At 39.5% G+C, this 12,982-nt stretch overlaps 1 protein-coding gene across 4 annotated transcripts in view; it reads left to right on the top strand.

Moving 5' to 3' along the window:
• The first annotated feature begins 958 nt into the window (after window positions 1-958).
• Window positions 959-12,982, top strand: part of NAA35 (N-alpha-acetyltransferase 35, NatC auxiliary subunit) — an 87,583-nt gene continuing 75,559 nt past the window's right edge. Inside the window, exons 1-3 of one of the 4 annotated variants that reach the window (XM_027094263.1) lie at window positions 959-1,179; window positions 1,857-1,985; window positions 7,357-7,390. In XM_027094263.1, the coding sequence (XP_026950064.1) occupies window positions 1,862-1,985; window positions 7,357-7,390 (158 nt within the window). In that variant the 5' untranslated portion in view covers window positions 959-1,179; window positions 1,857-1,861. Of the gene's footprint in view, window positions 1,180-1,856; window positions 1,986-6,452; window positions 6,671-7,356; window positions 7,391-12,982 lie in introns of those variants that run through there. The other 3 variants (XM_027094266.1, XM_027094264.1, XM_027094265.1) reach the window with 3 other exon arrangements.

Here is a 12,982-nt window from a genome sequence, read left to right as displayed (position 1 = left end):
AAATTACTTTAACATTTTGGAGATCATGTATGTCTAAAAGCATGAATTGGAACTGCACTGAAAGTCAAATTCACTTAAAAAAGAAATTAATGTGGCTTCACCAAGAGAAAAAAAAAAGCTTTTGTGTGTGCACATTTTCATTCCTAAGTAAATACCTAGGAGTGTGATTGCTGGATCATGTAAATGCATGATTAATTTTATAGTAAAAGACAAACTGTTTACCAAAGTGGTTGGACCATTTTGGATTCCCATCAGGAACATATGAGATGTCCAGCTGCTCCATGTTGTCAACATTTGATACCGTCTTTTAAATTCAGGCTATCTTAATGGCTATGTAGTGATAAGCATGCGTTTCGTTTCCTACCCATACTAGTCTACTTATGTAACCCCACTTTAAAACTGATCATTAATTTCAGGAAAAATCTAAACCATGTAAAGGATCTAAAAGAAAATAACTGGCTTGATTCTGCTTATATTTTGTTTCAATTTTTCCGCATGAAATCCCCAGGCTCTCTAGGAAACATAAAACCGGTGTCAGGCAGCACCAGCTCGATGCAGCTCTCGTAACTGGGCTCTTCATGCAAGGCCCCAACAACTAACCCCTGCGCGCACTTCCATCGCTTCCTCGCGCCTCCCCGGCTCCTTTCTAAGAATTTCCCAGAGAACCGCGCGACGCGAAGCGGGACGGGCTCTGGGCCCTCAGGCTCCGCCCCTTACCGGCACTCACCCACTACCCAGGACAAGGCCGCAGGCTGGAGAAGGAAGGTAGCTTCCGGTCTCGCGATTGGCTCTAATCCCGCGAGAAGAGAAGATAGCCGTCCCGGCCTAAGGCTGTCGGTAGCGAGGAAGGGGGTGTGGCCGGGGAGCGCGAAGTCCCAAGGCGTGAGGGAGAGGAGGCGGGGTCGCGCGCACCGGGCGTACGCATGCGCGCACGCGGCCGGTCGGGCTGGGCTGAGAGGGGAGGGGTTGGCTGCGGCGGCCCAGGCGGCGTCGTTATTTCCGCGAGCTGGGCGGTGCGTGGCAGCGCGGGTGGCCACGGGAGAAGTAGATAGGGACCGCTGTTCGGAGCCATTGAGACTTCTTCCTTCCCGTGTCAGAGAGCCGCAGCACCCCGCGCGCGTGGCGGACCCGGGGGACGCCAGGTCACCCTGCGGCCCCTGCCCTCCCGCCGCGCTTCAGGTAGGAGCTGCGGGCTTCCCCGTGCCCACTGCTCGCCGGGGCCCTGGCCTTACTCGGTGTTATCGGGGCGACGACCTGGCACCGGGCGTGCCAGTTCTCCCGCGCGACGACAGCCCTGTCCTTGCCTCCGTGCCCGTGGGGCTGGGGCCGGGCCGGGCAGACCCGGGTGGGGCGGTCCCCTCCTCAGGTGCGCCCCCGCCCTGGGCCCGGCGACTGGGGCCCGGCGGTGCGCTCCCTCACGCTATGCCCCCCGGACAGGCTGTGTAGGGGTCCGGCCGGGACGGGAGAGGTTGGCCCGGCGAGCTCCGGGCAGGTGAAGGACCACCTTGACTTGTGTAGTTGCTGGGGTCTTGGGCTTCGAGAGGGGACCCTGAAGAGTGCCTTGGTTATTTGTGGCCAGTGTTGAAAGTAGGAAGCTCTGGAGTTGGTTCTCTTTGGGCCAGCTGTGGGATGGTTTGTGATTTTTTCTTCCTAAATAGGCAGAGCAGCAGCAGTGTTAACTGACGTGGGATTTAATTGCAGTAAGGTAGGTTTTTACAGTGCGGTCCTCAAACTCAGAAGAGCTCTGCTTAAAGAGTTTAGTAAGACTTTCATCCAATACTTAAACGCACATGGTTTGCAAATACTCTTGCTCTGAAAGCTACATTCTCTCTTTTACACCAATATTAATTTTATAGGAATAATGGTTATGAAAGCTTCTGTAGACGATGATGATTCAGGATGGGAGCTCAGTATACCAGAAAAGATGGAAAAAAGCAATACAAACTGGGTGGACATAACTCAAGATTTTGAAGAAGCTTGTCGAGGTGAGTTTGAATTTTTGAATTAGAAGTTCAAAATTTGGGAAAGGGTGCAATAAAAATGTGGATTGTGATTTCTAAACTATCTCAATAAATGGAAAAAATCAGCATGTGTGGTTTATCGAGTTTGTTAACCACACTTATTCATTCTCCTCTGATTTTAACTTTCATTTAAAGCCAGTTTATGTAGGTTATAGCATTAAATACAGATGTTCAGGCAGTTTCTTGGGTTAAAATTTTCTAACTTTTAAATAACAGGTTAGAGAGCACATAGCAGTAATTTCAAACTGTGGAAATACGAATTCTGTCGCCCTAACGATGGGAGTATTATTGTATATTTGAGGTTTGAAAATAATCGGATCATGTCATTCCCTGCTTAAGATCCTCCAGTGGCTTCCTGTTACATGTAGAATAAAATTCAAACTTCTTCCCTTTGGCCTATGTGATCTAGTGTCTGCCTCAGACTTTTTTTGTACCACTGCTTCACTAGACTCATTATGTTCGGTCATGAGATCCTTATCATTAAACACACTAAGGTCGTGTCCCCAGGTCTTTACATAGCTGGCTCCTTCCTGACCACTTAAATGTTACTGTTCCAGGGACTTCTCTGGTGGTCCAGCGGTTAAGACTCCGTGCTCCCAATGCAGGGGGCCCAGGTTCCATCCCTAGTGAGGGAACTAGATCCCGCATGCCGCAACTAAGAACCGATACAGCCAAATAAATAAATAAATATTAAAAAAAAATGTTACCGTCCCAGTGAGGTCTCAACAGCCAATCTAAACAGATTTATCCCCTCATTCTCTTCTATCCAGCTCCACCTCAGTTGAATCACCCTGCTTTATTTTCTTCATAGCACTTATCTACTGTGAGAAACCATCATTTTCAATTATCTTTTATTGTTAGCCTCACCCACTGAAATATAAGCTCAGTGAGTGCAGAAATCCTGTCAATAACGCAAAACGGGAGAGGCCACGGCCGTGGGAGGCCCACATACTGCAAAAAAAAAAAAAAAAAGTTTGTTATTCATAGGCCACCCAATTTATGGTATTTTAGTTATAGCTGCCTGAGTGGACTAAGATTCTCAATTTAATTTTTCTTTTCTGCTGTAATGTGTTTTTTTTTTTTTTTTTTTTTTTGCGGTATGCGGGCCTCTCACTGTTGTGGCCTCTCCCGTTGCAGAGCACAGGCTCCGGACGCGCAGGCTCAGTGGCCATGGCTCACGGGCCCAGCCGCTCCGCGGCATGTGGGATCCTCCCAGACCGGGGCACGAACCTGTGTCCCCTGCATCGGCAGGTGGACTCTCAACCACTGCGCTACCAGGGAAGCCCCTGCTGTAATGTTTTTAATTTCTAAGATTTTTTCCCTCTGAATGTTTCTTTTTTTAATAAAAGTAGAGTGTTTTTGTTTCAGGGTTGCACTGTTTTTTCTAAGATTAATAATAGTTCTTTTGAAATTTTGTTTCCCAACTTAGTGTCTTTCCTCCAACTTGCCTTTTTTAGTTTGTTTTCTTTGGTTTCTATCTTTCGTGTTAGGGGATTACTTCAGATATCTAAGAATCCTTTGTTGCCTGTTGAAGGTGGGGGGAGGCTGGCTAAAAGCCAGCTGGAAGCTCCGAATTTTTGAGCAGGACTCCTCTGCTATGAACGCCAGTATCAGGTGATCTGACTTGGCTTTTGTGTTGGAGAACCTCTGGTGTCAGTTATTTAGCTCCTTCCTCTTGGAAAGATTATATTCTGTAGAGAAAAATTTATCTAATCTCCTGCTTGAGGTTGAAGATTTGACTGTTTGCCTGTGATTTAACAGTTAAGTGGGGGAAGAGGTCTGGAATTTTTACATATTCACTTAATGCCCCCTCTTTCCAGTACTGAATCCTACCCTTCAAATAACCTTCTGTCCCTGGAGATTTTTTGTTTTGCCCTTTTCAAAGAAAGCCTTCAGTATTATCCAGGGTGAGGGAGGGGTAGTTATCTTGTTCTGTAAATTAGGGCAGGGCTCTGGGCTGTCTGATGGCTCAGTTCTCTATATTTTAGCCCATCTTTATATCCTCACTTTCAGAGGTAAGTGGTAAATCGGGTTGGTTTTGGCTTTCTCCACTGCTGGTTTTATTTTTCTTGGGTTTGCTAGGAAACGACTTGTCTTTCTGTTTCCACGTTTCCCTAATTTTGTTGTATTATTTCTGCACCAATTTTTCCTCTTCCTTTAGGTTCATAGCTTTCTTTAAAAAAAAAAATTTTTTTTTCCTTTAATTGTTTAAATGAGATTTCAGGAGGGAGTTAAAGGTTGTTGCATGTGTTCAGTTGGCCACCTTTACCCAGGGGTAAACTTTAATTCATCTGTTTAATTATCACTGTACAACGGTACTGGATTCCAGCTATATCATAGATTCAGTAGGGTCTTCATAGCGACGCTAGCAGTGAACTTAACCATGATTTACAATGTTATGTGTAGAAATATATTCAAAGATCTGTAACACCAGTTTTCAAATTATCTTCTCATTTATAAGAGGGTAAAATGTATTTGCGTTGTCAAATAGTTACATGTTTTTCTCATCCCGTTAGATTACTTTTCTTCAGGGGAATGATCGTATGCTTCAAGTGCTTAGCACTGCTGCAAACCCAAACTCCAGCTACAAGTTATAGTTCATTGTTCATTTCCAAGGCAAAAGGGAGGATGTCCTAAGGAACTTTAACAGAATCATCTAGTACAGGCCTTCATTTTACAGATGATAAAATCAGGGCCCAGAGTGATCGACTTGCTTCTAGGTCTGTGGAGTGTTCAGTGAAGCTATTTGGTACCCAAATCTACCCTAAGTATGTGGTAAATTATTACAGCAGTTCTCAACTTTTTGGTATCAGAACCCCATTATACTCTTAAAAATACCCTCTTATGCTTTTAAAAAGTATTGTTTATGTGTATTATATGTATATTGATATTTACGGTATTAGAATTTAAAACAAATTTTAAAAATACTTGTTCATTTGAAAATGGTAATAAACCCATTGCATGTCAACATAACATTTTTAAAATGAAAAATGTATTTTCCAAAACAAAGAACAACTTTGAAGAGTGGCATTGTTTTATACTTTTGAAAATCTCTTTGATGTCGGCATAATAGAGGACACCTGAATTCCCTATCTGCTTCTGTGTTCAGTCTGTTGCCACATGTCGTTTTGGTAGAAGTATAGGAAGTATATCAGGCCTCACCAAATATGTAGTTAAAAGATGGTGGAACCTTTTCAGGTAATTGTGGATATTCTTTGCTACTATACCAAAACTTGGCAGGTGGTAATTTCTTAAAGATTAAGATTGCAGTGTGGAATCTGAAAGCATATCAGTGGACCTTTCATGCTGTGTTACATAAAGTATATTGGTCTGTCTAGAACATTGAAGGGATCTTTTATCCATGCCTAATTTTGTAGCATGCATTGCTATTTGCAAAATATTGGTTTAGTGAGTTAAGCACATTTTCCAAGTGTTGACACACTTCATTATTCAGTATTAAAAAGCACATTTGTTAATATCACCACAGTATCCTCAGGAAAGCCTTTTTAAGTATTGGGACACTGTCAAGTTCACAGTGGCAGATACATGCTTTCCAAAATTCTGATTTTTCCTTGAAAGCTCAAATTTTATCACTGGCAGTAAACCTTGTCAGTTATTTTCCTAAAGCGACAAACTCATTTATTTTCAAGCAAATGCCATATTGTCAAGTCTGAATAACTATAATTTGTCACTGTTCTTTCAAGTAAAAGTGGCGTTTCATGATAGTTGTGCAAGAGCTTTTCCTTGAGACAGTCTCTTACTTTGGTAAGCAGAGGAAGTGTTTATGTATACTTCCCATTTGTCAAATAGAATATTAAAAAGGTGTATTCAAAGATTGAAATTTAATTAGGTATATCAGGACCAGCCCTAGGATGAAGTGAGTGAGGCAATTAGGGTACAAAATTTAAGAAGGCACTACTTGAAAGTGCCTTCTTAAATTTTGCAACCTACATGCCTTACTTGCACTCTGGTCCTGGCCCTGAGATTAATAATTTTTACTGTTCCATCAAGGACTTCTTAAGTGAAAGTGCATGGAAGTGAAGAATACACTGTTTAGCTTGGGGCCACTGTCTTGATTTGTGCTGAAGATAGAGTTTTGCCCTTTTCCTCTTTACACCATTGCTTTTGCATCATCATTGTAAATGTCAACACAATGAAAAAAAGTTTAGTATTATTTACAAAATGTATTAGTATTATTTTAGTATTTTAGTATTATAACAAAATGACTTTAACATCACAGGCTCCTGGGTTCTCAAACCATCTTTGAGAACCACTGTATGTTCTGTTATGCTTCATTACAGTATTTTGATAAATGCTTCTCATTGATTTATCTGTTTTGGTACATGGAACTTTAAAAAATGAATGTGATTTAACTTATTAGCTAGGGAGATTAGTAATATTCTTAGAACTGCTTCTTTATGTCTTCCACAGGAGTTGACCATCAACATTTAAGCTACTTTACTTGCACATTGAAATCATCTGGAGTACTTTAAAACCACTCTATGGGTCCCACTCCTAGAATTTGATTGGTTTGGGGTGCTGATTGGACATTGGGGTTTTCAAAAGCTCCCCAGTTGATACTGATATGCAGCCAAGGTTGAGAACTGCTGCTTTATGGAGGATTAACACTCTTTTGATCAGCTGTTTATGCAAGTGTTTTCTACATTATTTAAATAAAATGTAATAAAAAAAATAGTTTCAACACTGTTCCTGGGACAAAAGGAGATTAGATTATGATGCCAAGTAGTTTAAAAACAACTTGAGAGGGCTTCCCTGGTGGCGCAGTGGTTGAGAGTCTGCCTGCTGATGTAGGGGACACGGGTTTGTGCCCCGGTCCGGGAAGATCCCACATGCCGCGCAGAGGCTGGGCCTGTGAGCCATGGCCGCTGAGCCTGCGCATCCGGAGCCTGTGCTCCGCAACGGGAGAGGCCACAACAGTGAGAGGCCCGCATACCGCAAAAAAAAAAAAAAAAAAAAAAAAACAACTTGAGAAATAGCATACAGTTCTGTGAAAAAGTTTACTTAGGGAGAAATGTATTAGTGGTTTTTTAAAAATGGGCCTGATAATTCTGGTTGTATTATTGTTGCCTGTGATGGGTCACTTGTTAATTCTCAGAAGTTCAATTTATAGTTAGTGTTTAAATATTCACTATGTAGAAGACATTATATTAGTAATTGAGTAAAAATAATATGACCATTTCTTAGAAAATGAAGTTTAAAGGACTGCAAGCACATTTTTCAGGTGCTAATATTTTGTTTCATTTTTTTTCTTAGAATTAACAGTTAAATATAAATATGGTATTATTCAAAAGATTTTTCTCTTTGTTTCTTTTAGAATTAAAGTTGGGAGAACTGCTTCATGATAAGCTGTAAGTATTTATGTCCTTTGAAATAGTGTAGTGTAATATTTCCATCTATTTTGTCTCCTGTGCAATAGTATTCCTTGAAGTCTGAGTAATTTTACATTTCAAAGCTGTAAGAATAACACTAATTATATATTTTTAACCTTGGTCAGCTGTTTTGGGGCAGCTGACCTTAGTCGTGATAGGAAGTGGTTGTACCTAGTGAAACTGTGACTTATGGTCATTCCTTGAGGGTAGGTATACAGGATGTGGAATTTCTTGAGAAAAGGTATTGGTTGCATGTTGTATGTGATATGCTGGTTGATGACCAGAGGTAGGTGATTAAATGCCTAGATGAAAGTAGATTGAGAATCCCTAGAAAGGTAAATGAAAGGAAATTCTTGATTATATTTATATTCCCATAGATAGCCTCAGTTCCTATACTGCTGTGGCCAGACTCAATTTTCAAGGTTGGAAGTATGAAATTTTAAATTAGTAAGTAGACAAGATTGGACGTTTGTTAGGGGAAGTAGAAACTTGAAATTTAGTTCTTCTCAGACTTTAGTGACATCAGAATCATCAGAAGGGTTTTAAAACACAGATTTCTGGAACCCACCCCCAGAGTTCCTTATTTAGTAGGTTTAGTGTGGGGTCACAGAAGTTGAATTTCTCAAGTTCTCAGGTGAGATTGATGCTGCTGATCTAGGGACCACACTTTGAGAACCACTGCAGGTCATCATTTTGATGTCACAGGCAATGATAGGAAGGATATAATGAAATCAAACCATAAGCTAATGCAGGAAAGAATGTGGCTCCTGACTATGGAATAACATTTGAGAGAGGGCCGCTAGAGGGACATAGCCCTCTTCATTTCCCCAAGGTTTTAGACACTGAGCCCAGGGATCATGATTGCCAGCAGCCTACACTGGCCATCTATTAAATTTGTATCCTTTTAATCCATATCTTCTTTAACTGTCATTTTTTTTCCCCCTAGCATGTACGGTGTTCTAGCCTTCTATGTCATTTACTTATCTTTATTGTTTGTTTCCTTCCGCTAGAACGTAAGCCCCATGAGACAGGCAGATTTGTTTTGCTCACTCATGTATCTCAAGTGCCTAGAACAGTGCCTAGCACATAAGCAGGCACTCAGTATTTGTTGAATGTGTGGAATAGCTAACTTACTGCTACTCTGGTTTCTATAGCAATTTTACTAGTGAAGCAAATACCTTATTTTTAAAAAAATTTTTTTATTGGAGTATAACTGCTTTACATTGTTGTGTTAGTTTCTGCTGTACAATGAAGTACAATGAATCAGCTATATGTATACTTATATCCCCTCCTTCTTGAGCCTCCCTCCCACCCCCCACCCCACCTTTCCAGGTCATCACAGAGTACCGAGCTGAGCTTCCTGTGCTTTATAGCATGTTCCTGCTAGCTATTTTATGCATGGTAGTGTATATATGTCAATCCTAATCTCCCAATTTGTCCCACCCTTCTCTTCCCTGCCACCTGTGTCCACGTGTCCGTTCTGTACATCTGTGTCTCTGTTCCTGCCTTGCAAATAGGTTCACCTGTACCATTTTTCTAGATTCCACATATATGCATTAATATACGGTATTTGTTTGTCTCTTTCTGCCTTACTTCACTCTGTATGACAGACTCTAGGTCCATCCACATCTCTACAAATGACCCAATTTCGTTCCTTTTTATGACTGAGTAATATTCCATTGTATATATGTACCACATCTTCTTTATCCATTCATCTGTTGTTGGACATTTAGGTTGTTTCCACGTCCTGGCTATTGTAAATAGTGCTGCAGTGAACATTGGGGTACATGTGTCCTTTTGAATGGTTTTCTCAGGGTATATGCCGAGTAGTGGGATTGCTGGGTAATATGGTAGACTTTATTGATCTAGGGTTTTAATTGTGCCATTAACAACTTTTCTTTAGTTGTTTTCATATAAGTAATAAACGGATACTTTGTTTTTAACAAATTTAAACATTAGAGATGAAGCAGAACTTCTCATGACACCATCTCTCCAATACAATCTCTGTTCTTTGCTTGGAGATAGTCATTGTTATAAGTCATCAGATTGTTACATGTCCTGGACCTATAAAGATATATATTCTTATATATGTGAATGAAATCTGTAAAACTAGTTAACTGTAAGTGGGGATATATAGTACAGTATTCAGCTTTGCCATTCTTTATGTAAGGGACTTGAGCATCTGTGGAGGCTCCTGGAGCTAACCCCCTGTGGATAGCGAGGGTCGACTGTGTGTATTCTGCAAATTCCCCACCCCCCACTTTCAGTATATCTTGGAGATCTTTCCATGTTAACTCCACCTTGTTCATTTTAACTGCTGCTTTTTATTTTATAAAATGACTGTACCATAATTTGTTCTATGGTATCCCTATTGGTGGACATTCAGATGGCAACATATTTTGGTAACGTGGGAAAATTCAAAACATTTAATTTATACAAGCCTCTTTATACATATACATGTGCAAATGAATTTTAGAAGCCTAGAAATCAAATGACTGGATTTTAATGTATTCAGCCAAATTTTTTCCCTCACAAAAGTCTTTATCAGTTTACACTAACACCAACAGCATATGAGGGTACAAATTAAAAAAAAAGGGCTTCCCTGGTGGCGCAGTGGTTGAGAGTCCGCCTGCCGATGCAGGGGACACGGGTTCGTGCCCCGGTCCGGGAAGATACACATGCCGCGGAGCGGCTGGGCCCGTGAGCCATGGCCGCTGAGCCTGCGCGTCCGGAGCCTGTTGCTCCGCAACGGGAGAGGCCACAACAGTGAGAGGCCCGCGTACCGCAAAAAACAAGAAAAACAAAAACAAAACAAAACAAAAGTTTCCTTACTCCCCCCCACCCCTGCCAAAAACCAGCATCATTTTGTTTTGCATTACTTGATTACATTAGAATTTGAATAGCTTTTTACTTTTTTATTAATAGTTTATATTTTCTCTTCTGTTAATTATCCATTCATGTCCTTTGCCTACTTTTCTTTGGATTATTTGCCTTTTCCTATTTGTATGAGTTAGTTATATATTCTGGATATCAACTTTTTCAAAATTACCTATATTAAAAATATTTCCCCTAGATAATTGTCAGTGTTTTAACTGACTGGTTTATTGCTACATATAAATTTTTAATATTTTACACAGTTGGAGTTACCAACATTTTTCTTTGTGGCTTTGTAAATTATTAAAAGAGTTTTTGTTTGTTTGCTTATTTTAGGTTTAGAACTTAGATCTGCCTGGGGTTTGTTTTATTAAATTGCATAAATCAAAGATTTCACTTTTTCAGGATGGTTAGCCATTTGTCTTAATAGTATTTATTGACTAATACACTGTTTTTCCACTAATTTGAAATTCCACCTTTATCTTATGTACTTCCTACAAAAACATGGCTTTGGATTGTTTTTTCTTCATCTGTGTATGCTAGAATGCTTTTAATTATTACAGGTTTATAGTATCTTTGATATTTGGTGAATCCCTGTTCTTTTATTGAAAAGGTTCTTTTCCATTTTTGCATATTTTCTCTTTCGGCTTGACAAGCTCATTGAAAAATACCATTTGGGTTTTGATTCACAACATTGCATCAAATTTATAGATGAGAGTTTTCTTCAGTATGCTCATATTGTCAGAGTATCTTAAATTGAAGCATTAAGAGGTTTGATGGATTTCAGGGAGTGTCTCCTTAAAGCTCTTCTTTTTTTTTTTAATTGAATTATAGTTGATTTACAATGTCATGTTAATTTCTGCTGTACAGCAAAATGATTGTTATACGTATGTATATATATATTTTTTATGTATCCTTTTCCATTATGGTTCATCATAGGACATCAAATATAGTTCTCTGTGCTATACAGTAGGACCTTGTTGTTTATCTATTCTCTGTATAATAGTTTACATCTGCTAACCCCAACCTCCCACTGCATCCTTCCCCCAACCCCCTCCCCCTTGACAACCACAAGTGTGTTCTCTATGTCCATGAGTCTGTTTCTGTTTCATAGATAGGTTCATTTGTGTCATATTTTAGATTCCACATATAAGTGATATCATACGGTTATTGTCTTTTTCTGTCTGACTTCACTTAGTATGGTAATGTCTAGGTCCATCCATCTTGCTGCAAATGGCATTATTTCATTCTTTTTTTATGGATGAGTAGTATTCCATTTCATTTATGTACCACACCTTCTTTACCCATTCATCTGTCAGTGGACTTTTAGGCTGTTTCCATGTCTTGGCTGTTGTGTAATAGTGCTGCTGTGAACATAGGGGTACGTGTATCTTTTTGAATTAAAGTTTTGTCTGTGTATGCCCAGGAGTGGGATTGCTGGATCATGTGGTAATTCTATTTTTAGTTTTCTCAGGAACCTCCATACTCTTTTCCATAGTGGCTGTACCAACTTACATTCCCACCAACAGTGCAGGAGGGTTCTGTTCTCTCCACATTGTCTCTGGCATTTGCTATTTGTAGAGTTTTTAATGATGGGCATTCTGAGCAGTGTGAGGTGGTACCTCATTGTGGTTTTGATTTGCATTTCTTTAATAATTAGAGATGCTGAGCATCTTTTCATGTGCCTGCTGGCCCTTTGTATTTCTTCTTTGGAGAAACATCTGTGTAGGTCTTCTGCCCATTTTTCAGTTGGGTTGTTTTTTGTTGTTGTTGAGTTGTATGAGCTGTTTATGTATTTTGGAAATTAAGCCCTTGTTGGTTACATCATTTACAAATATTTTCTCCCATTCTGTAGGTTGTCTTTTCATTTTGTTTATGGTTTATTTTGCTGTGCAAAAGCTTCTAAGTTTGATTAGGTCCGATTTGTTTATTTTTCTTGATGTCTTACTGCTGCTGCTTTTCTGAGAGAAATGATTTAATGTAACAAGGTAGGTGCCTTTATTTTCCTGGTAATCTAATGGCTTAGACTAAGCAAAATAGGAAGTCAGTAGCTTGATGGACAGTCACTTTCTTTTAGGCTTTTCTTTTCTCATATCTCAAAGATATACTAACTAATCAGTCCACACTACATCACAACTATCTGCTTCTGTGGCTAATAAGCCACAAACACCAGACCATCAAAATTTCTGGATTTTATTTTTTTCTTATGTAATTGCCAAAACTTTGGGCATTATAGATGGTAACATGGCAGGTTTTTAGACTTTCAAGATGTAAAGAAAATGAAAAAAATCTAAAAGTTACATTTGATAATGATTATTCCAAACATAACTTTCTAAGTGTTAAATAGTTAGAGAAAATTATTTAAAGAAGGCAAAATGAAATCCATTGTAGATCAGTTGATCTCTTTTTTTTCAAAAACTTCTAACTTTTTGAAGGAAGAACTAAAACAACTTTGGTTTTAATTCTTTTCTTGCCTCATAGTACATGTAAAATAATTTGAGTGACAAGTACATGGAAGAATTTTTATGTTAAAGGAAGATTATCTAATTGAAGTAGAAGTGATAGCAAGTTGGAAAGACCAAATACATAAAATAGGGTAGTTATTTAAAGTACTGTAATAATTTTTGTACCATTGTAGGAATCTGGGTAAGCTTATTAGTTCATAAACAATTTGTAGAGTCAATTTTTTTATTTGCA

The sequence above is a fragment of the Aethalodelphis obliquidens genome, unplaced genomic scaffold, assembly GCF_003676395.1.
Source record: "Aethalodelphis obliquidens isolate GAN/ISIS:26980383/991018 unplaced genomic scaffold, ASM367639v1 scaffold88, whole genome shotgun sequence".
NCBI lineage: Eukaryota > Metazoa > Chordata > Mammalia > Artiodactyla > Delphinidae > Aethalodelphis > Aethalodelphis obliquidens.
Note: the sequence above shows the minus strand (reverse complement) of the source record. Positions and strands in the feature narration are given on the sequence as shown.